Source organism: Phyllostomus hastatus, unplaced genomic scaffold (assembly GCF_019186645.2).
Source record: "Phyllostomus hastatus isolate PE091 unplaced genomic scaffold, TTU_PhHast_1.1 phas_scaffold_142, whole genome shotgun sequence".
Lineage (NCBI taxonomy): Eukaryota > Metazoa > Chordata > Mammalia > Chiroptera > Phyllostomidae > Phyllostomus > Phyllostomus hastatus.
The window spans coordinates 149,567-173,166 of record NW_025334010.1 but is presented as its reverse complement, the minus strand read 5'-3'; the positions used below and the strand labels follow the sequence as shown (position 1 = coordinate 173,166).

Genomic DNA, 23,600 nt, shown 5'->3' with positions numbered 1-23,600 from the left:
AATGAAGCAGAGACATTTGACATGTAAGGTGTTAAATTAAACTAGTATAAGTTACAGAAATTTCCCATGTTTATTCTCCTAAAATCACTTCTGAAAACACCAACTCCCCCTTTCTCCCCTCCCACAAACCCTTTAATTGCCTAGAAGGAGCTTCTCTAACACTGCTTTTTAGAATGTTATAATTACTAATTTTACTGGGGGCGAGGTGGGCTTCACTAATTGTTAGGTAATTAACTTCTTCCTCCTTGTAATTTTGTTCTGTACCACTCATGAGAATTAGTGTTCAGCCTTGTTAATTGTGCTTTTCTGAACCACCGTTACCTGTTGGATACCAGAAGAAAAGAAGTGTTGTATTTATGACATTAGTTGGAAGATAATAAGGAGAATGGATTTAGTGCCATCCTGTGTTACTCTGCTAGAGCCTCCAGAGTAAAGTAGTAACTCAGAATCTCACCCAAAAGAGATGAAAACATTTTTTATTGATTCATTTTGAGAGTGAGAGAAACATCAATTTGATGCTTCACCCATTCGTGCATTCAGTGGTTGATTCTTATATGTGCCCTGACTGGGAATCAAACCCACAACCTTGGTATATCAGGAGGACGCTCTAACCAAATAAGCTACCCAGCGAGGGTCTCCCCCAAAAGAGATTTGAAATGCCAGATTGATTTAATGCAGTGTGTGTAAGAGAAACAGAAGAATGAGATATTAATGCTACACTCCTTGAGAAGGAAGTCAACACTTACTGTGGCTCAAACTCATCTTTCTACTTAGAGGGACTTTTCTCTCTTTTGTCATCTATTTGACTCCTGTTCATTCTTTAAATCTCAGCTCACAGCCCAGAAATAAACCCTTATTCATGTAGTCAGTTGATTTTTTTTATCCTCACCTGAAGGCATGCTTATTGATTTTAAAGAGAGGGAAAGGGAGGGAGAGAAACACTGATGTGAAAGAGAAACATCAATCAGCTGCTTCTCCTACAAGCCCCAACCACCCTAACCTGGGACCGATCCGGGACTGAACCCACAACCTGGGCATGGGCCCTGACCGGTTATTGAACCAGTGACTTTTCAGTTTAGGGGACAGTGCTCCAGCCAACTTTTATACATCAGATAAGATTATCAAGAAACCAAAAAGCACTGCCCTGGCTGGCGTAGCTCAGTGGATTGAGCGCAGGCTGCAAACCAAAGTGTCGCAGGTTCGATTCCCAGCCAGGGTACATGCCTGGGTTGCAGGCTATAACCCCCAGCAACCACACATTGATGTTTCTCTCTCTCTCTTTCTCCTTCCCTTCCCTCTCTAAAAATAAATAAATAAAATCTTAAAAAAAAGAAACCAAAAAGCCAACTCACAGAATGGGAGAAATTATTTGTAAATAATATATCTGATAAGTAATTACTATGCAGAATATGTATTTTAAAAAAACCTCCAAAAACTTGACAATGGAAATCAAACCACCCAATTCCAACATGGGCAAAAGATTTGAATAGACGTTTCTCCAAAGAGGATGTACAAATGGCCAATAAGCACATGAAAAAATGCTCAACATCATTTGTCATTAGGGACATGCAAATCCAAACCATAAGGAGATACCACTTCACACTTACTAGGGTGGACATAGTTTCAAAATGGAAACTAACAAGTGTTGGCGAGGATGTGGAGAATTTGGAACTCTCCTGTGTGGCTGGTGGGAATGGGAAATGGTAGCAGCTGTGGAAAGTAGTTTGATTATTTTCTAAACAGTTAACTGTTGAATTACCACACAACCCAACAATCTCACTCCTAGGTGTGTGTATCCAGAAGAATTGGGAGCGTGGATCAGAACAGGTAGTCGCACACCAGTGTTCACAGCAGCATTATGCACAACAGCCAAAAGGTGGGAACTGCCCCGGTGTCCATCAGCAGAAGAATAAACACAATGTGGTGTACACATACAATGGAGTATTATTCAACCAGAAAGGGGAGTCACATTTTGACACATGCTACAACATAGCTGGACCTTGAAAACATTATGCTTAGTGAAATGAAGCCAGATGTAGGACAAATAATGTATAATTTCAGTTTTATGACGTACCTCAAATAGACAAATTCATAAAGACAGAGAATAAAATAGAGGCTCCCAGGGACTGAAGGGGAAGGAGAGTTATCCTTTACTAGAAACAGAGTTTTTGTTGGGAAAGATGAAAATATTTTTGGTATAGGTAGTGATTCACAGCATTTAGAACATACCTAATGCTACCTTAATTGGTTAAAATGATAAATATTTTTATGTATAGTTCACTGAAATGGAAAAAAAATCTCAGCTCACATATTGCTGTTTCAGGGAACCCTTCTGAAATCATGTTACTCTCACTCACTGTGCTTTTTCTTTCATATCATATTCATGCTGCTTTGTAAATATGTAATTATTTGTGTGGTTTCTGAGGAATGTCTCACTCTTCCCCGGGACTGTGTACTCCATAATGCCTTCCATGTCAGATTCACTTACGTGCCTTCCAACAGTGTCTAGCCCATTGATAGAGTTTGGCAAAGAAGTTGTTATTGAATTATCTTTTTCTGTATTAAGAAGGAAACTAAAACACAATTTGGAGTTCCACAAACACTGCAATTATCTAAACACTCCTAGCCATGGTATTTACCGAGTTAACTAATTTTAATAGGTCATTTAAAAATATAATTTAGCAAATGTGGCATGACTGGGCCACACACAAACACAGAGAGAGAAACAAGTCTAATTATCCTATTGTCACATCACGTAATTATTCACGATCAAATTATAGATTGCAGAAGGGATGATTATTTCCAGTGGTCTCCGAGGGCTCTCATTTTCTTTCATTTGAATTTGGTAGGAATTAGGAAGGGGCACAGGGACACATTTTTGTTCCAGGTAGTTCATTCTGAAGACTAGCAATCATGGTAAGTGAACAAAGTTACCTATGAGAATCTACCTACCTTGCAGTGGGCTTCAATCAACTAGCAGAGTGGGTTAGTATTATGGACTTTTATATATAACAATTTGCAATTACTTTCCATACAATTGCTAATAGTTCAAATGGTGGGGAAAGAGAGAGAGAGAGATTTAAACATATTTTCATATTTGTTTTCTCATTTGAGTAGGAAATTTAAGATTTCAGGACAGCTTCTTTGGTGAACGCTTTAGATTCTGAACACCCAAAGGATAATGACAAAATTTTATTCTGTATGCATTTTTCTAAAGCAATTCTTCCAAACACCCTCTTTTTAGTAGTAGTGACAGTGGTGGTGAAGATGGTAGATTAAATGCTGTTGAAAATAGGGGATTTCTGTAGTTACATTGATTATATTGAAGTTATAATAAAATAACCTAATAAAAGGTGTCGATTCCTATTTAACCTGCTTTGAAGGAGTTTATTCACCAGTTATGTTACTTAGTCTATTTTTTTCCAAGTGGAAACAAGTTTATGTCTTTGTTAATAAGTAATGAAGGCCTTTGCGTCTCTTTTTGTTGGGACCCTGATACATCTGTGTGTGATTGTGATGGGTGCTTTTCCCTGTGACCCGGGGTTTTTCCATCTGCTGAATGCTACTGAATAATTAAAAAATAAAGCTGCTAAGACACTGGTTGGCAGAGAGACAGCATTCAAGCAGTAGAATATAGAAATAGTATAATATGATAGGAAATGTTTTTGGTTTTTTCCTCTTAGCATCTGGCTTGAAAATTCTCCTTGGGGAACGTTGTTTTGTCGTGCTTGGAGGAAATGCGTCCCTAAGCTAAACTTGAACGTGCTCCCAAGCTGCCTCCCAAATCCAGTGTTTAGGCAGGTTGACTCTCCCCTCATCCCTCCCTCCTTTTTTTTCTGAGTATTGTCTGTATTTGTTATTTTGAGTATGGGGGCTAGAGCAGAGTTGAATTGCTTTACATAAGAAAGGACTGAGTAGTATAGGGCTTTGTGTTTATCTACTTTTTAAATAACAATTAGATGGAAAATTTCAGGATACCAAAGCAGGGGGGGTGGGGGGAGGGGGGGAAGCAGTCCAAGGGGACCACGCTGTTTTGTTTTTGTTTTTGTTTTTGAAAGTTCTTTGTCTATTAACCCTCGTGAAAAATCTGCATGATCACCACGGGGAAAGTCACTGAGGAATCTACTCCTTCTGCTGTCCTATCTCCAGCTGACTTTTGGCTGCACCAGCTTTGGCCTTGGCAGTCGCCTGACTTTCTTCATCCTGTTCTCGTGTTTCTTTTTCTGTTTCCTTGAGGTCTTCTTCTTCTCATGCAGACCACATCTTGCAGGTCTATGTTTGGGTTCATTTTTCTTTGCGTCACCCCAGGGATCAGAAGCCATGTCAGAGCCAGCTGTATGGCCATCACCAACACAGGTTCTAGATCTAAACGCAAAGATGACATCGGTGTGATCTTCCACGTTTTGGCTAGATTGTCCTTGCATTCCTGTCTTTGGTGCTGTTGCCTTCCCAGGGTGAAGGGTGTCATTGACCATTGGCTACCACCGAGGTAGTCTGTTAGTCATGAACTTCCCGGTCTGCATAGCTACAGTGTCATTCATAATGGTGGCTGATCTTCAAGCTGGGATCACACTTTGCTTCTTCCCAATAAATCATCCTGGCCATAGGAGAGGCAGCTGTCAGCTACACTACTTCACGTCTCCTGCGTCATCGTCATCAGGGACTTTGGTGGCGATGGTGGTGGCCCCAGGGCTCGATCTCCCAGGCTTCTGAAAAGAGAGGGGGTAACTTGGTCATAAATGTTACTTTCCCTGGGGGCAGGACTCTTATGCTTGCTTCCCAAGAGTCTTCTGAAAAGATCCAGTAACAACTATTTTGTCTTATTTTAGATATTAATGGATAACTTTCTTTCTAATCTACTAATGAAACAAGAGCATAAGCTAACAAGATTCCTAAAGAATGTATCAGTAGATACGACCCCAGTACAGGCAGACATGTAGACATGTATCTTTAAGGAAAAGATGCAATAGCTGAGTTACCTTTCTTTCGGTAATGGTCATAATCTCTTAGTACCTCTATTGTTAGCCCCCTCACCTGAGGACATTTTTTTCATTGCTTTTAGAGAGAGAGGAAGGTGTGGGTGGGGGGAGAGAGAAACATCAATGTTGTTGCCTTCTTGAACGCATGCCCTGACTGAGGATCAAAACGGCAACCTCTGTATGTGCCCTGACTGGGAATTGAACCTGCGATCCTTTGGTCTACAGGATGATGCTCCAACCAACTGAGCCACATTGACCAAGGCTACCTCTCTTCTTTTTCCCTAAGATGTAAAAATCACCTCATAACTTTGCTTGGGGGGCTGCCTGGAATCTGAGATAGAGGAGGGACATCTGACGAAACAGAAAAGACACAGTGAAACTGGAGGGGGAGTAGCCAGAGGGCTTCCTGTGACTGGTTCCTCCCAGGGTGTGCAGTTCGAGATAACCGTGTCACCCCCCGGCCAAGAAGCTTTATCTACATTCTCTTTTCTCTTTACCGATTTGGTAGAGATCAGTAGAAGGATCTTGGAAGCCTTCATTTTTAAGAAGGCAGATGAGAAAAACAACAATAACTCCTCAGTCTCTAAATTATTGCCTGGAGAGGGGATTCCCACCAATCAGGAGCACCCAGTTAGGACTTTGCATGAACAAGAAATGAACTTCTACCATGTGCCATTATGAAGTCTAGAGTTTGCTTGTTACAGCTGCGAATGTTGCTGATACACTCTGCTGGTGTATGGGGAACACAGAGGCTGTTCACGTGGGTGCAGGAATCAAAGGACCAGAGAAAGTGCTTACTGAGCAGTGGTTTGAGTGGGACCTACCTGAAACCTAAAACTTAAGCCCCTACTCCAGGGCTCCTCCCATTATGGGGATGCTGCAGGGGAGGGAGGGAAAGAAGCATTAAATAATACAAAACGTGACTACCTCAGTCCTTGCCTCTGTAGCTACTCATGAGGTCTACATTAGTAGTCATTATCACCTTCAGTTACCAAAACCCAAGTTCGTGCGCCTGATGCTTTGAAAGGCCAAAACTCAAAGCATCAGTTTGGAATAAGGAAGGGTTTATTGATCAAGAAGGTGCCAGCTGAGAATATGGGGGACTTAGTGGTGCCTCAGGTCCTTGTTGCTCTCTGGACTAGGTTCAGGTTTTTAAGGGGCTGGGAAACAGGTATTCAGAAGTGCTGGTGGGGCAAGTTTTAACTGAAGAGCCTTGGAACTTGGCCATTTATAGTAAAGGTGCATCAATACTGCATCTTCTAGGACAACTGGACCCTTGGCTTCTGAAAGGGTTCCTGAGTTCAAGTTCTGGTTCTGTCCTGGTCCTTTTGTTCCGCAGCAGCTGGAGGTCTGAGTTTTCTCCTCTGGCCCTGCTTGGGCTGCATGACCTGCAGTTTTTGTCTGTAGACTCTGCAAAGCCACTCAGTATCTCTTTACAAAGGGCTGTTTGGAGCTGGTTCTGCAGTTACACTTCTTCCTCGTGTCATTCCACCTTCCCTCCGTCTTCTGCCCGCACCTGAGCAGGATGGAGTTGTTCTGTGGCGGGGTGACCACGACACCTTCATCCCCAGAGCATCTGAGTCTGGGGGGGTCCTGGCTTCCCTGGGTGGCTGTTGTTTCATCATGTGGGAACCGTGGGCAGAGGAACACTCAGGGGCACCCCAGGGAATGCGCTGGGTTCCAGGCAGAGCCTGCTCCTCAGCATTACGCAAATTTCACTTAAGCTGATATAGTGGCCACTTTATAAAAATATGTCAAAAAATATCTACCCATTGGTACTGACCTTTCCCCTCATGTTTTCCACTGTGTGTGTGTGTGTGTGTGTGTGTGTGTGTGTGTGAGATCTGTATTTGGGCTCTTTCGAAATTTTCATTTAAGCAAACATTTTTAACTTCCATGAACTTTCTCTTACTTGTTTTTTAAAATTTGCTTTCACTTTATCCTTCTGTAGATCAGTGAATACACTATATCCTCAAACTTATCTAAAAAGAAAAAAAAGGGACTTAGTAAGAATAATTAATGACACCTGTTATGATGAGCTGCCCTCCAGTTCTTAGTTGCAACAGAAGTTTTCTTTTGTTTTCTGTTTATGTTGAGGCCAGTGCACAGCTTCTGGCCAGGAGGCTCACCTGGCCAGCTCTCTCCTAGGAGGGATGCAGGCTTCCTATCCGTGTGACAAAAGTGAGGAAGAGGAGAATCACGTGTTGGAGACTTGGGGTTTGGGCCCAGCCTGGAAGTGGCATCTGCTGCAGCTCGCACTCCGCCCTTCAGAACCGGCAGGCGTCTGGCCCCACCCCCGGGGAAGGGAAACCGGGAAAGGTCGTTTCCTCGTGCTCCCGGGAGGATAAGGACAGGGTTCGGTAAATCCGTGGCACTGTCTTTGCCACAGCTGTTTTCTTTCTTGTTTTTTAAACAACAAGTCTTTATTGGACGTTGATTAGTATTATCAACCAGCACATACGTCATATTAAGAAGCCTCCACAAACGATTTAAAGTGTGGCTTCTTTTTTAAAATGTTTTTTTTATTGAGGTATAATGAACATATTATGTTAGTTTCAGGTATACCACATAATGATTTGATATTTGTATATATTACAAAATGATCAGCAACAGTAAGTCTAGTTAAACATCCATTACCGAGTTTTGTTTATTTTTCCCCACCACTCCCACGCCACAGCTGCTTTCTTAAAACACAACAACAAATGTCTGCTAATAACTCAGTCATCCAATCATGTTTACAAATGAAAAATGTGGGTTGCTACCTGTAGCCGACTACCATGGCCTCTGGCAGAAGGGGCCCCTTCCCTGCGGGAGAACCCACGAAGGCTCTGTCCGTGGGTGTGGTACGGGGACCTGCAGCGCCACTCTGAGACGAGCAGCCTGGCAACCTCTCCTCTGAAAGCCCTTGCCCCTGTTCCGTGAACGGTCTCATTCCTTTGAGAGGTGTTTCTCCAGCTTCAGGTTGCAGGCGTTTTCCTCAGACGTATTTGTGCCTGTGGGGGTCAGAAAGGAGGCTCTGCCTTGGCAGCCATTGAACATACAAGTTCTTCAACCAACTGTCTTGTGTGAAGTTCTTTCTCGGATTCCTACCATAGCGCTTTGGACCCAAACTTACCCTGCAAAACGGGGCCACCTCCCCTGCTGCGTTGCCCCCAGCCTGTGCTGAGCGGTGTCCCTCTCCACTCTGATTTATGTTGCATTTAGGCCACAGGCATCTTTGGTCTGCCAGAAATGCGTACACTCTTGCGTCACTAATATTTTCCTCCCAGTGTTTAGCAATCATATTAATTTCCTCTGTTTTATGCTTCTTTGCCAATATTTATATCCCCGTAGTTTGCTGCTTCTTTTTGGAGTGAGGTGAGGTAAATGGGTTTCTTCAATCCATCACCTTGAACTAAATACGACACCTTTTTTACTTAGTAAGAAATGATTTTCCTTGCCAATATAGCTATTTTCTGTATTTTAAAATAATCTGAAACCAGTTTTAAAATATGCAAAATATTCCACTTTGTAGTGTACCACAATTTATCAGCTAAACCTCTGGTTGAACATGTAGCTTGTTTCACTATTTCTTTAAAATATTTTTTATTTTTCAGTTGCCATTAACATACAATGTATTAGTTTCAGATGTGCAAACATTGTGATTGGACCTTTCTGTAACTTCCAAAGTGATCACCCTGATAAAATCTGGTACCCATCTGACACAGCGCATACTTATTAGAATGTCGTTAATTATATTCCCTATGCTGCACTTTGCATCCCCACGGCTGTTTTGTGACTACTGATCTGTGCTTCCTAATCCCTGCCCCTTTCCGCCCACACCCCCAACGCCATCCCCTTCCAGCAGCCATCAACATGTGCTCTGTGTTGGTGAGTTTGTTTCTGTTTTGTTGGCTCATTTATTTGGTTTCTTAGATTTCACATCTAAGTGCAATCATATAGTATTTTTCTATCTCTGTCTGACTTCTTTCACTCCGCACGATACCCTGGAGGCGCACCCATGTTGTAGCAGATGACAACAGCAGATTTCCTTCTGTTGTGGCTGAGTAATATTCCTATCTGTACATGCACCACTTTTGTATCCGCTCAGCTACTGATGGGCACTGAGTTTGCTTCCGTATCTTGGCTATTGTGAAAAATGCTGCAGTGAACATATGGATGCATCTGTCTTCTCAAATTAGTGTTGTCTTTGAATAAATACCCGGAAGTAGAATTGCTAGGTCCTTCTTTGCCTCTTGTTACAGCCGTCACTTTAAAGTCTGTTTTGTCTGGGGTAAGTATTGCTACCTCAGCTTTTTTTTTTAATTTCCATTTTCATGAAATATCTTTTTCCATCTCTTTATTTTCAGCCTGTGTGTGTCTTTCGATCTGAAGTGAGTCTCTTGTAGACAGCATGTATATGGGTCATGTTTTCTTATCCATTCAGCTACCCTATTCCTTCTGATTGGAGCATTAATCCATTTGTGTTTAAACTAACTGTTGATAGATGTGTAATTATTGCCATTTTATTATTCATATTTTTTATCTTTGTCTTTTTTCTTCTTTTTTTTTAATTTTACTTATTTATTTTTAGAGAGGGAAAGGAGGGAGAAATAGAGAGAGAGAGAAACATCAATGTGCGGTTGCTGGGGGTCATGGCCTGCAATCCAGGTATGTGCCCTGGCTGGGAATCAAACCTGCGACACTTTGGTTCGCAGCCCGCGCTCAATCCACTGAGCTATACCAGCCAGGGCTTAAAAATCTTCATCAGTGTATTTATGCCAGTCTCACTTACTAACTGGCTACCTCGGTTTCCTCAGCTGTAAAATGTGGCCTTGCTGTTGAAGTCTTGTAAAGATTAAGCATGTACCTCAGATGTGCCTATGGCAAACTAAAATAGGAATAAATTTTGTTTAAAAAATAACACATTATTTCAAAGACAGAAGAACAAGCTGGCTGTCTCTCAAGGTCATTGTGAATATTAATACATATTTACATGAACAGAAGTGGTATGTATATAGTATTATAGTGTTATGTGTTATTGTTATCTCTCTTTCTAATCCAGGTCTCTTGAATGCAAGGGTATTCGAAAGCTGAGCCCTGGCCAGGTCATAGGGAGAGCAAGTAATCATGTGGGTAGCTTGGGGGCAGCTGGAGGGAAGGACCCATTACTGACGAAGATCAAAGGGACCAACAAAGGGTTGGCCTTGGGGCATTCACTTCCCCTTGGCTGAGCATCCAGATTTTCTTTTGATTACAGATTTATCTGAGCATCTGTGTGTGAGCAATTTCTCTGCAGGACTGCTGTCATCTCCGCCCTGTACCCCATCCCTGTGGCAAAGAGATTTTCTGCTCATCCCCCACTCCCACCGAGCGTGTTTATATGAATGTGACCGAGGTACAGAGAAGACACATTTCTGGTTCACTCAAGAGAACTTGGGGATTTTGATAATCAGTGGGCAAGACGGAGTTTTAAAAAGGGTAAAGGGAAAAGAACTAGCATAATATGCATTGTGAATATTTAAAGGAATGATCTTGGATACAGAAAGGTAAATATACAAATAATGGAGAGTTCAGTCCAGAAATTGTAGGATCAAGAGAACTTGGGTTGAACGGGTAGAATAATTGTCCCAGCTGTGCCTCTGCCTTGACCTTTTCTGTACATTTAGGATCTTTGGTATGAAATACTGGCTGCATGAAGCCTTTTACCTCAAGAGCCTTATTTTCTTCCTTCTCTTTCCTTCCTTTCCCCTCTGCTCTTCCTGTCCCGGAGTACACCCAGTCAGTGAAACGAAGCCATTGTTTTACATCACATTCAGGTCTAAAATGCATTTGATTAGGAATAAGTGTTACCAGACCCACTCACGCAGTCCCTGCTTTGTTCCCTCCATCTGTGCCCTGGAATCAACTCTGGCGTCTCCCAGGTGCCGCCTTAGGAAGCGGATGAGCCACGCCACGTGGCCACAGGAAGGGTGTCCTTTTGGAGCTTCTGTCTATTAGGTTATGCATTCTGCTGCTGGTACGAGATGTTCAATAATCAGTGCTTAAAGCAAACACAAAAAGAGGAATTGTTTTTTTTATTTACATGAAAGAAGCCCAGAGTGAGGCAGTCTAGAGCTGATAAAAAGGCTGCATTGTGGTTTTTGACAAGATCATTTATTTCTCCTTCCTATCACAGCCTGAGTGTAGGTAGCTCAGGGCAGTTGCAGAATCTGCATAATGACCAGGACTCAGAACAACTTCCTCCTTCCCTCCCTCCCTCCCTTCCTCCCTTCTTTCCTCCCTTCCTCTCTTCCTTCCTCCCATTCTCCCTTCCTCCCCTCCTCCCTTCCTTCCTTCCATTCTCCCTCCCTTCCTCTGTTCCTTCCTTTCCCTTTCCCCCCATCTATTTCTATCTATGTTTGGCACCTTCAGGCTGTGTTTTATCTAGTTGCATGTGTCTCAGAGATTGCTAATATACTTATCTGTATTTAGCACATCTTATGAATGCTGCCAATGCCTCACACGCTACTGGCCTCTACGCTGAGTTTCTTCACCCTTTACTTTTCTTTCTTTTTCTCTACAGCAGATTCTAACTTTCTCTTAATGTTAGATATGTAACATATATAAATCCTAGATATGCACCGTATATAAATAATATGGCATATGCACATGACAATATCTTTTCATTACTTCTCTCTTGGTTTTTCACTAGATCGGAATGTTTGAAGTCGAAGCCAGCTGGCCTGTGCCAGCTTCTTTCTTTAATCTTTCTCTTCTTAATCTTTACTTTCCTGGGACATTGTTAGGAGGAAATACTGGAATTCATCTGACCTAGACAAGCCTCTGCTATTAGTGAAAATACCATAATAGAGGCTTCTTCTTAGTTTTTTTTTCTTTCATAATTATAGCTTCATTCAGCCTAGAGGTAGTGGCTTTTATGAAACATGCAGAACCCAACTCCTGTGTGTGTGTGTGTGTGTGTGTGTGTGTGTGTGTGTGTCCTGTTTTATTATTTTGTTACAACAGCTCTCCAGGCAGTTTGTCTCTCTGGCTATGTTCTTGGAATCTTGTTTTGTTTCTAGAAGCATTGAATCTAGACTCATTCAGAGAATAAGCCTTCATTTACTTCATTGAGTTTTTAAACGAACTCCACGCAAAGAGATATGATTGCTGGCTGAATCCCATCTTCTGTTCACGTGCTGGAGGAGGCTGTGCGTGCACTGCCGCTCACTGCAGCCCGGGGGGCCGGCTGTCTGCGTCAGTGGCTGGTAGTGATGAATACTCAGTAGATGTTTACTATTGTTATTATTATCATTGTACTTTGATTCCACTTACCTTGGATTATTTTCTCTTTTCGCTTTTCCTCTGATTCCTTCACACCTCTTCCTTTGACCAAATTTAGCCTTGCTTACAGGCCCTTAGTTTTGAGAGTCCTTTGGGAGTCCTGAAATTCTCAGGTTCTCTGAAATTCCCATTGTCTTTCAAGTGCTTGAATTTCTTTTTTTTAGAGATTTTATTTGTTTATTTTTTAGAGAGGGAAGGGAGGGAGAAAGAGAGAGAGAGAGAGAAACATCAATGTGCAGTTGCTGGGGGCCATGGCCTGCAACCCAGGCACGTGCCCTGACTGGGAATCGAATCTGTGAGACTTTGGTTCTTAGCCCATGCTCAGTCTACTGAGCTACGCCAGCCAGGTGCAAGTGCTTGAATTTCTTAAGACGGCAAATGTACATTCTAACAGAAATCCCAGGTTGTTCTTTTGCCTGCTCAACATTTCTGTGAAGAGGAAAATTTTTTAAAAAATTTCATCTCTTGCCTCCTTTCCTAACTTTTTACTGTTTCTCTGTCCAACCATTTTTCCCGATACGACCCAGCACCACCATTAAGAGCCTTGGAGCCAGCCTGCCTGGGTTGGTCTCTCGGCTCATCTAACTACTTACTAATCCTGTGACCACGGGCCGCATTATCTTACCCATCTGTGCTTTCTTATCTGTGGAACGGAAGCAGTAATAAAAGCATCTGCAGCACAGGGTCTTTGTCAGGATGGACTTGTTAAACACTTCAATGCTCGAGCGTCTGAGAGAGAGTCACACTGGTAGGTGCTAGCAGGACACACCACACGCTGCCCAGCAGCCCTGTGAATGAATCCCGCTGCTCTCGCTCCGTGTTGAGGAGTAATGGAGTGGAGCACATTAAACACATGAGCTTTGGAGCCGGTCCACATTCGATGCAACCCAGATGTTGCCTGTGTTGTGCGTGACCTTGGGCAAGTGATTTAGCTTCTCCAAGCCTCAGTGCCCTCATTTGTTAAATGGGACGAATACCAACCACCTCTCAGGATTAAGCAGTTTTACGTTCAGGGCAATAATATATGAAAACAACTACATTGCATCTGGACACATTCCTTGCATCTCTTTAGTCCGTTAGTTTTTAAGCTTCTTTGGGGGGTTTCTTCAATTTGCATATGAAGTTTATTGTTTTATTTTTATGAGACATTTTGTTTTTTTTTAAAGATTTTATTTATCTTTTTAGAGAGAGAAGAAGAGAGGAAGAAAGAGAGGGAGAGAAACATCGATGCACAAGAGATACATGGGTCTGTTGCTTCTCACATGCCCCTCAACTGGATACCTGCCCACAACCCAGGCATGTGCCCTGACCAGGAATCGAACCGGCAACCTTTTGGTTCACGAGCTAGCACACAGTCCACTGAGCCACACCACCCAGGGCTCATGAGGTGCTTTCTTCAGCAACTGTTGACCTGCCTGAAACCTTTTCAAACTGCTTCTGCCTCAACTTCCTTTAGTAAGAGAGAACTCGAGTTTAACCGAGCACACGACTTTTAACAGAGCCCAGCAAGATTTTAAATGAAGCTGTAAGTGAAGCTTTCTCACATCCTCACTGCTCTTAGTAACACGGTCGAGAATAAACATACCTGACAGGTCAAATAATTGTTGCTGTTGATATGACTCACTGCCAGCCTCACATTGAGGAACTTAGGGTGTGCATCTGCGAGAGTGTGTGTGTGTGCGCCTATTCCTTGGCCTCTCCCCTATAGAGCATCTTTTTCCCACTTTGAGGCACCTTGATCTTGGTGCGGACACCCAAGTTCTCATTCTGACTTCCCCTGAATGGCTCCCCTTTTTGCTGCCTGCCCAAATGTTTCCATTATCCCAATTAACCACACCCAGAGGCCAGGGCACCGCCCTTTCACCCCAACCATCTTGCTGGCAGCACCCAGCGTCATCCCCATAATGTTGGTGACATTATGCAGTTAGTGTACATCCTGTTTTCTTCTTTTCCCACCTTTTTAATTTTAGCTTCACACGCTTGCCCTATCTAGTCCTCTGTAGAAACTCCTTCTCTCACTCTTGGCTTCCACTGAGATTTCTCCAAAACCAACACTCGAGCAGGGGCCGTGGTGGGTGGGGGTGGGACAGGCCGTCCTCTGGGCCATTTCTACCACCCTTCCTCTGCTCATCATTATTTGAAGTCTTTGCCTTTTATGTCCACAGCCTTCTTGAAATCTATAGCTCAGCATCCTCTGCTGACCCATTTTCACATCCTTAGGTGATTCAGTAACCTGAACCTGTTCGTGGTCTTTTCTCTAGTCCCCGCTTCCTGGCATTTAGTTATGAGCTCAGGCTCATCATGTTGAGGAACCCCTCAAGGGTCCAGATCTTACACCACTTGGGCCAAGCACTGAAAGCCTTTATCTTACAAGACAGTTCTTTCTCAACATCTTTTCTGTCAGCATGTCCAATCCACATAGTCCCTCTTCCTCTCTTGGATCATTTCTTCTGTTTCTTTTACTTATTCACCCTTCACTGGGCATCCCTACTCTTGTCGGTCTGAACTACTCTGCACCTTTTTTTGACACTGTTCCCGATAGGCATTGACTATGGATGGAAGGAAGCAAGATGGAGTTTGAGCCTGATGACCATGATTCACTTAGATTCCTGCTCAGATAGGTGAAGGGGAGTGAGACCGAGGTTCAGTTGATGGTACCCAACATACATTATATAACTATGGCTACCTAAAAAAAATTACAAACGCTGCAAATCCAACTAAAGCTTTCTTATTACTTACCTCTCCTGCTTTATTTCTCAGAGATAACCATTATTATCAATCCAGTGTCCACTTTTTCCAGTCCTTTTTCTTCAAATATGTTTGCATCTCTTACTAAAATAAGCTCCATGGGAATGGATAGCAGGTACCCGATTACTACTGGGTGAATAAATGAATGCACATATGTGAGTGTATATATTTGCATATGCATTTTGATGTAAATCATATGCTTTGTGCATATTACTTGGCAGCTTTCTTGTTTTGCTTAACAGCATATCTTGCAAATATTTTTATGCCACCATAAATTGCTCTGTTTCAGCCAATAGTACTCCTGCATAGTATTGTATGTTATAGATATTTATTTGTTTATTCTTTTACTGATGGATATGTACATAGTTGCTATATTTGCCACTTACAAATAATGCTATAACATAAATTCTGGCAAAATTTTCTGCCTACCTGTACATGTATTTTTCTGGAACTGTTTCTTTGAAGGGCATCATGGAGCAAGATGTTCTGTGTATTTTTAATAACCGTGACCAAATCGCCCTCTTCAAAGGCTGTTGCAGTTCACATTGTAGCTGTGGATGAGAAGATGTATTTCCCCACATGCATGCCAGTGTCTGATATTATCAATTCCTTTAATTTTGCCGCTCTGATGGGTGAAATGCTGTTTGTTTTTTGAAATATTCGCATTTCACTGATTATTAGTTAGCTTAAGCATTTTTCAATATGTTTGTTCACCTTCTACACTATCTGTCCTGTATACATTCTCTTATTCTTTTTCTCCAGTTTCAAAGGAAGGAATTCCCCTCTTGGTGCCCAAGAATGAATTCCTCATGCTTCCTTGTTTCTCAGTCTCTAGGGTCTTCAATTTCCTTGTTTTCATAGATTTCTTCCAAACATAACCAGATTGCAGTTATCTTGCTATCAAAGACTTGACTCAACTCCACCATTCCCTCCAACTCCCCCCTTGTTCTCTCCGCCCCTATACTCGTCATATGAGGGCTCCCATCTGCTCCTCTGACCACCCCTGATCACTGATCCCAGGGGTTTTCCTCAGTCCTAACCTCGCCAAGCGCCTTTAAGTCCTAGTGCCTTTTCTTTTCAGTCACTGACTTCTCTTAACTCCCAGATGCCATCCCAAATCTCTTCTTACCTCTAGGACTAACTTCTGTCTTCCTCAAGTTTTTTTTTTTTAAGTTTCCTTCCTTTGCCAATAAAAATGTGGATTTTCAGTGATTCCTGTGTTTGGACCTTTGTTCTTTACCTTCCTAGTAACTCTGGAAATCGCATCCATGCCAAATGTTTCAACTACTATCTTTGCGGAAAAGACTCCCAAATCAGCATCGCTAGTCCTGACATCTCATTAAAAGTCCATCTTTCGGTGGCACTTTTCCCACTGAATTGGTCCGCTGTAACTTATTATGCCCCTGTGTCCCAAAGCAGTCCTTATAATTTTACTAATTGTTGTGGGTAACAAAAGGGAGAAAAACCTTATTTTCTAAGTGGCAGAGCTCTCCTTAGACAGAGACTCATTTTGTCTGCTAGATACTCAGATGAGTTATTTTGGTGAAGGGGGTACCATCCGAAAGGACTGAGCTCATACACGAAGAGGTGGTCATGGAACTGCTTTCCAAGTGGGGCTGATCTGCGGTGACACATTTGTTTTGTTGGATATACTTTTCAAGAGCTGAATTGTCTGGGATGGTAATGAGGATGGGAGTGGCTGCGGAAAGAAAGCAGAGGAAAAAGGCAGCAGTGTGGCAGGTCGGGATGGAGAATGAGGAGATGTGTTTCTAAGGCATCTGCCACATGGAAGGAGCTCCAAGCTACCAAGTTTCAACAGTAACCAGAGAGTCAGGAGCCAGCTATCCACTCTGATCCGACTTCACCCTCCAATCTGCTGCACCATCTCCAGAGACGAAGATAGCATTGGAGATGCTATCTCCCTGGTGATGACACTGAGCCAGCGCAGCTGGTGAGTGACATCAGCGCTCCTCAGCTATGCAAGACCCACACGGCCTTCGTGGGTGTGGCAGTCTGCCAGCCTGATGGAAGGAGGACATGGTCCCACCCAGAGAAAGAGCCGTTCCCTCCTTCTTGTATCTGCTGCCTTCTCCTGTCCACCCTCCCTCCATTCACACCCCCGCTCAGGACTAACTCAACGAAAATTCCGGGAGCAAAGACCAAGGAGAACAGAAAGGGAAGGAAGAGGAGGAAGGAGTTTGTGTGTGTCCATATGGGCACCATCTATCTTGGGCTGACTCCCCCCGATCCTGACGTGCACAGACACTATATTGAGTTCTATTAGCAGGTTTATAAAGGTTGAGATTGAACAATGGCAGAACACCACTGGCTTCTTTCGTTGCCTACAGCTACTTTTCACTGTTACGTTCTAAATGTTCACAGGGTGCACGCTATGCTAACCATGCCCTTCGTCATCTTCTAAGTAAATATTATAAGAGGATTCATTACATTTAGAAAGAATAGAAGTAAAAACACTCCCACAAATACAGTGTATTCAAATGCAAACAAAAAATGTGCTACAGCTGAAAGGTTGTTAGAAGCAAGAACCCCAACATTAACTTTAAATTGTGTTCCTGCAGCCTCAGCAACAATAACAGATACATCAGTAGACCGTGATGACATGGGAACCCATCACGAATGTGTGCTTTGCTTCAGGCTCACTGGCCGCTTCTACTGCTCTCTTTCCCAGGTACCCAAGTACCCAGCTTTCTCCTCTCCGGCACATCCAGCCCCAACTGAGTCATTGTTTTGAAAAGGAATCTCAAAGAGAAGGGGCAGTTCCCAGGAACACGTAGGGTTCCTTTGTCTCATTTCAACAGAATGAGGTCATACCAGCTGCCTAGCAGATTCTCACCCTTAGCTGTTACGAATCAATGGCCAGACAATGCTTCTGATGTCTCTGTCACACCCTCGGCTCCACCCTCTACCGCATCTCATTGTAAACCTTCCACTCTTTGCGGCAGGCTTTCCCTGCAGTCTAAAAAAACAACCAGCGCTTAGGAGTGCATGCAGTGCACCAAGCAAAAGGCATCCTTCAACCATCTGTAGGCATTACAATCCTTATTTTAATTTCACAGATGAGAAAATGGGAGATCAGAGTTTGCCAGGGGTTTCTAACCAGCAAGAAGCAGAGCAGTGATTAGAACCCAGATCTATTTGATTCCAAGCCCCCGTGATGCGTCCTCCACCTCACGCTGTATTAAGAGGATAAATTAGATCCAGCGAGGTTGTTGGTGACACAAGGAACAGAGGCCCGGTTTGATCAGTGCAGGCGCTGACCCGGCTGTGAGGGTCTCAGATCCTGTCCGCCAGGATGAGAAGCATGCAGATCCCTCTGCTGGCTGGCCGGGCAGCTCCCCACCTTCCCGCAGGGCTGAGCTCTTTGGCTTTGAAAACCCTGAAGACCTAGATCTCTGGAGCCTTGATCTGCTTTTTTCCCCAGCTACCCGGGAGCCGTGTCCTGTAGCTGGTTTCCAACTTCAGATAGATCAAAATCCCCCTCCAGCAGGCTGCCAGAATCACGATTTCTGGGACAGTGGCAGTCCTGATGGGCTCCTGGGGGAGCCAGAGAGCCATCTCTTGTTTACAGGTACCTGACGAGTCATTAAACCTATTTTACGCTCTAGGACCCCGGCAGGATTTTCACACGGAAAACCAGTGCAGGGTAAAGCTGCTTCCCAGGCAGGGTGGGGGCGATTCACCACACACTTACAGGGGTGGCTGGCCTCATTTCCTCCCCAGCTGAGGGGAAATGTTTCCTCTACCCCGAGGGCCTGCAGATCTCCAAGAGGGAGGGGCCGGCCACCTCTCTGGCCCTGTCTGCCAGGCTGGTTCAGCTGACTGCTGGCTGGAACCATGCTCTGCTCCCTCTCTGCCCTTCTCCTGGGCACTTTCTTAGCGGGTGCCCTCCTCCTTGGTAAGCCTCCCCCAAGTCCTCACCCTCCCCTGACCCTATGAACCCAGAGCCTCAGCTACTGGTTGGATAATCTTGAGTACCTTCCTTTAATTGGCGGGAGTGAATATGGGACTTTATGGCTGGGGTGCTGGGTCTTGGTTTCCCTGTCCCCCTGGGAAGGAGTTTGCTCTCTGGGTGTCCGCTTGCCCAGTGACCCTCTGCACCCTTGGCCCTCCCAATGCACTTCCTGTAATTGACCCCACTGGCATGAGCCACGGAAGCATGTGAGTGACCCCTCTGTCCGAACAGAAGGCAAGCTGGGCTGGATTCTTCACTCTGAGTGGCCTTTACATTCCTCACAGGTGCCAGAGCTCAGACCATCCATCAGTGGCCACCTACCAAGATCCAGCGTGTGGGCAGGCCACTCTCCCTGGACTGCACAGTGAAGGGGACATCAAGCCCCAACCTGTACTGGTACCGGCAGGCCGGAGGTGGGGCCCTCCAGCTGCTCTTCTTCTCCATCAGTGCTGGCCACGCAGAGTCTCAGGCGCCCCAGCACTTCACAGCCTCCAGGCCCCAGGACGGCCACTTTAGCCTGCATTCTGAGAAGCTCCTCCTCAACGACTCTGGCCTCTACCTCTGCGCCTGGAGTATCACACTGCGCTGGGTGGGGCAGGCCTCTGTGCAAAAACCACACCCCGCCCCCAGCCCTCACCACCCTCTCCAGGGGCCTTCTCCCAGGGGCCGGGTGCAGGGTGTTCGTCACCGGGTTTCTCACTGCCACTCTGCATGAGAGCAACGGGTTCGAGCCAGATCTCCCCAAAGAACCTTACTGAGGAGTTCTCAGGGAGAACAAAAAGACTTATGTCTGCAGAACCTGTGAACCGCACCCGCAGCCAAGTCCCCAACGCGGGGATGGCCAGCCCCGGGCCACACCGTACTGCAGCCCTCAGAGTGCGCTGTTCTCCCCAGCCCCTGTCGGTCTGCGCTGGGGGGCGGTTTGTGCAGGTGCAGGAGAGAGAGGAAGCATGCACCTGGCGCCGGAGGTGGTGCGGTGGTGGGCTGATGACCAAATGTGAGGACGCCACTTCCGGGGACTTAACTGGCTATTCTTCATCACCCGGAGAGCCTCCTCTGAGAGCTCTGACATTTTGCAGAGGCCTGGACGAGGCCGGGGCCAGGGAAGGGCGAGGTGTCCGTGGGCCATGGTGTCCGTGGGCCGTTCCCCCGTGCAGGCTCCGAGTGTGGTTCTGTCGTAGCAGAACCATGCACTGAGGGATTTAGATGATCGTTTTGCATTTTAAGCTTTTCTAACAATTCCTCCTATAGGGTTTGCCATCCCTTCCCCTGTAGCAAAAAAAAAGGGGGGGGGAGCAGAGAAGCGGCCGGTGATCCAGGAGATACAAGAGAGGACAAAGAAGTGGCATGTCTGGGTGAGGGCAAAGCCCCGAAAAGGAGAGATTCCTTGGATGGGACTGAAGCAGAGAAAAGTCTTATTAAAGGGACGGCTGGAAAGAGATGCCACAGTTACCTTGGCAACCGAGCTTCCTTCCTCATTACTTCGTCACTGTCCTCTTTCTTCTGAAAAAAGGTTTTCTTTCTGCTCGTCCCTCCTGCTCCACAAGGGGGCACAAAAAGCCTTAAAAATACTCTGTCTCTAGCCTCACTTTGTTCGGATAATTCGGATGTGTTCGTTTTCGGTATCATTTTAATCTGCAGAGGAACATCTGAGACAGAGACACAAAGTATCCAGACAGTGTTTAATGACGCCCAAGCGTTCCCCTTGGACCTTCAGGATCAACAGCGTATTAAGCCGCAGCTATTGCATGCTGGGCCCTCTGAGCCCTCCCAGGGATTAAACATCAAAATGAATTACGCTCAGGTTGGTGCTGGGCATGGCTGAATCAAGGCACTTGGTTTGCTTTGCTGTTTATTTTCCCGTGTACGAATTGTTATTTACTGAGTCCGGCAGTAGTGCTGGGACCATAGAAGTAGAGGCACATTTACAACTCGCTGAATAGTAAGCAGCGCCTCCAGCTAATGTTTGGACATGAGCCGGTTTTTGAACACGAGCAGAAATAGATCCCGCCTGGAAACAGTGCCGTCTGATTATTTTTAGTTAGAATAGACTTCAGCATCTAGAACTGTTGTTTTAGATGAACATACAAACTGAGCAGACAAGAGAGAAAGTTCTCATAGATCCCTTTCCTTCCCTGGCCTCTCCCGTTATTAACACCTTACATGGTCATGCCGCGTTTGTTGCTGTTAATGAACCAATGCTGACACGTGATTATCAACTGAAGTCCGTGGTTGATTTTAAGGTTTCCTCTGTGCTGTCCATTTCCATGGTTTTGGACACATAAACCATGCCTTGCACTGACCACCAGTGTCAGGGAGAATAGTCCCACCGCCCCACATCCCTTAGACTCCGTCTAACTTCTCTTCCCCGGAAACCCTGGGGACTGCTGACCTTTTCAACGTCTCTGTGGTTCTAAGGCACTGGGTTTTCAAGCCTAAATATACTCGTTGTCATGACCTTGGGCTGATTATCTAAAATTCCCTTATGCGATTGTTAAGTATAGTGCATGAAATGGCCTTTACCTTATGAAGCCCTATTACAGGGCCTAATTTTCAACAGCTAAATATTCCTTTCCTCTCTTTAGGTTTACAAGATATTTTAATTCCAACTTGCCCGCAAGAAACACTTATATTTTTAAAAATCAGATGGTAAACTGTGGAGTAAATATTTTAAAGCGCTAAAGATCGTTGGGTGGCAAACCCGTGAAACTGGGACCCCCTGTATTCAGATGTTGGTCACAGGTGGGCTTTGTGCAGCGAGCTGACCCAGGTGGTCTCCGCCGTTCGAGTGCGGTCGATAGGAGAAGTGAAACAAGAGTTTTCATCCCTGTGGGAAATTTCAGACAAGTTCTGCAGAACTTCACGAAGGAGAGAGAATTTTAGCGAGATTCAGTGCTTTGGAAGCTAGTTTTAGATGAAGCAAAGGACCCTCTCAGCGGGAGAGCCGGTGTGCGTGGAAATGCAGGGGTCTCGGTGAACACGGCGGGTCCCAGAAAAGCGGTCAGGAAATAGTCCCGGCCCGGGAACAGGGCGCAGAGAAGCAGGCAGGCAATGCCAGGTAAGGAGAGGCTGGGCGAGGAGAGGCTGCGAGCCGCCCAAACTCATCAGAACGAGTTAATAGTCTCAGTGTTGCTGGCCCCGTTCCTCGACCTGTTCCCTTACAGCAGCGATTCTCAACCTTTCTTGTCCCCAGGCACACGTACACTGATTCCGAAAATCCTGTGACATGCCAAAAAATATATGTTTTTTTTGCCAGTCTGACAAAAAGGAGGTATAATTTTGATTCATTTCACACCGAATGGTTATGTGGTCGTGTTGTCATTTTTTAATTTGACAATCTAAGGGAAAAGAGGTCCGTGCCCCTGACTGAGCAGTGAGGTGTCACGGGTTTTAAACATTGCGGCACATGGATGGACAATCATGCCTTGCGGGTCTCCATGGTGTCCACAACCCAGAAACATCTACAGTTCCCGTCTTTTCAGGAGACAAAGGAGAAAGCGCTGCAAGACGGCACAGGGATTTGTCCGTCTCCTTTGCCCCTTTGGGCCGTCGAGACCGCCCCTTTTCCAGCAGAGCTATGGGACTGGTTCCTGGCTCTGACTTTGCAGGCATGCCCAGACCATGAGTCCCACACTCACTGGTTGGGACTCCTTTCAAGTCCCTCCCCTGGATCTCGGCCGCTCGTGGGATGTACAGGGAGAAAGCCTGGGGCCTCTGGGCGGCTTGAGGAAGATGCGAATACCCAGGCTGCGAAGGTGGTGATGCTGTAATTGGACTACTTCACAGTTTTGGCTGGGATCGTAAGCTTTGGGTTGAGTACGGGACGGACTTGGAGCTGTAGCAAAGCAGGCTTGGCCTGTTAGGTACCCCCTTATTCTCCGCTCGCTCCTTCGGGGTGTTCCCACCCTGTGGTTTTCCATTGTCTCCTGCATTATGTTGCTCTCCTCCTCTTACCCAGATGGCACAGGACACCCGTCACCCAGACCTTGCAGCCTGAGCAGTGGGGGTGACAAGTAGCGAAACCCAGTCAGGACAGAACACCAAGACGGCCCGACTGTTCGTTCCACTCTGCTCATTATCTCCCCGTCCCCTTTCGATGACTCATTAGCAGCTCTCATTAGATGAGTGGAAGGAAGTGGGAGGGTGAGTGTGGGGTGGGGGGAGGCATTTAGGGGGCCCATGGGAGAAGGGAGTGGCCCCAGAAGGGAGCCCAACTGGGTCAGAGCAGTTACTGCAGCTGTTTTTCATTCCTCGCTGTCTCCAAGGTGTGCTGCAGACTGGGCTTGGGGCGTGACCTCCAGCAGGTGTAGAAGTTGAGCTGGGGGTGGGGCGGTCTGCACATGGAGCTGAGGTGCCCCGATGCTTCTCCAGAGCCCCCCTCCTCTGTTCGCACAGCTGGGGTGCTTGCTGGGGTGCAGGTAGAGAGAGCAGCACAGGAAGAGGTCGGGGCCAGGATGTGGTGCTGCGGCTGTCCTGGTGCTCAGAAGGTGGGTGGGGGGAGGGACTTTCACAGGCATCCCAGAGGCAGGATCTGGTAAATGTCAAACCACATCCTGTTGTGAGTCCCCAACGAGAGGCAGGTGGGTGGCTGTTAC

At 45.5% G+C, this 23,600-nt stretch overlaps 1 gene segment (V, D, J or C); it reads left to right on the top strand.

Moving 5' to 3' along the window:
• Positions 1 to 18,807: 18,807 nt before the first annotated feature.
• Positions 18,808 to 19,763, top strand: LOC123830941. The segment is given in 3 exon segments: positions 18,808 to 18,948; positions 19,290 to 19,577; positions 19,669 to 19,763. Coding segments are annotated over 3 exon segments (444 nt in total).
• The last annotated feature ends 3,837 nt before the right edge of the window (positions 19,764 to 23,600 follow it).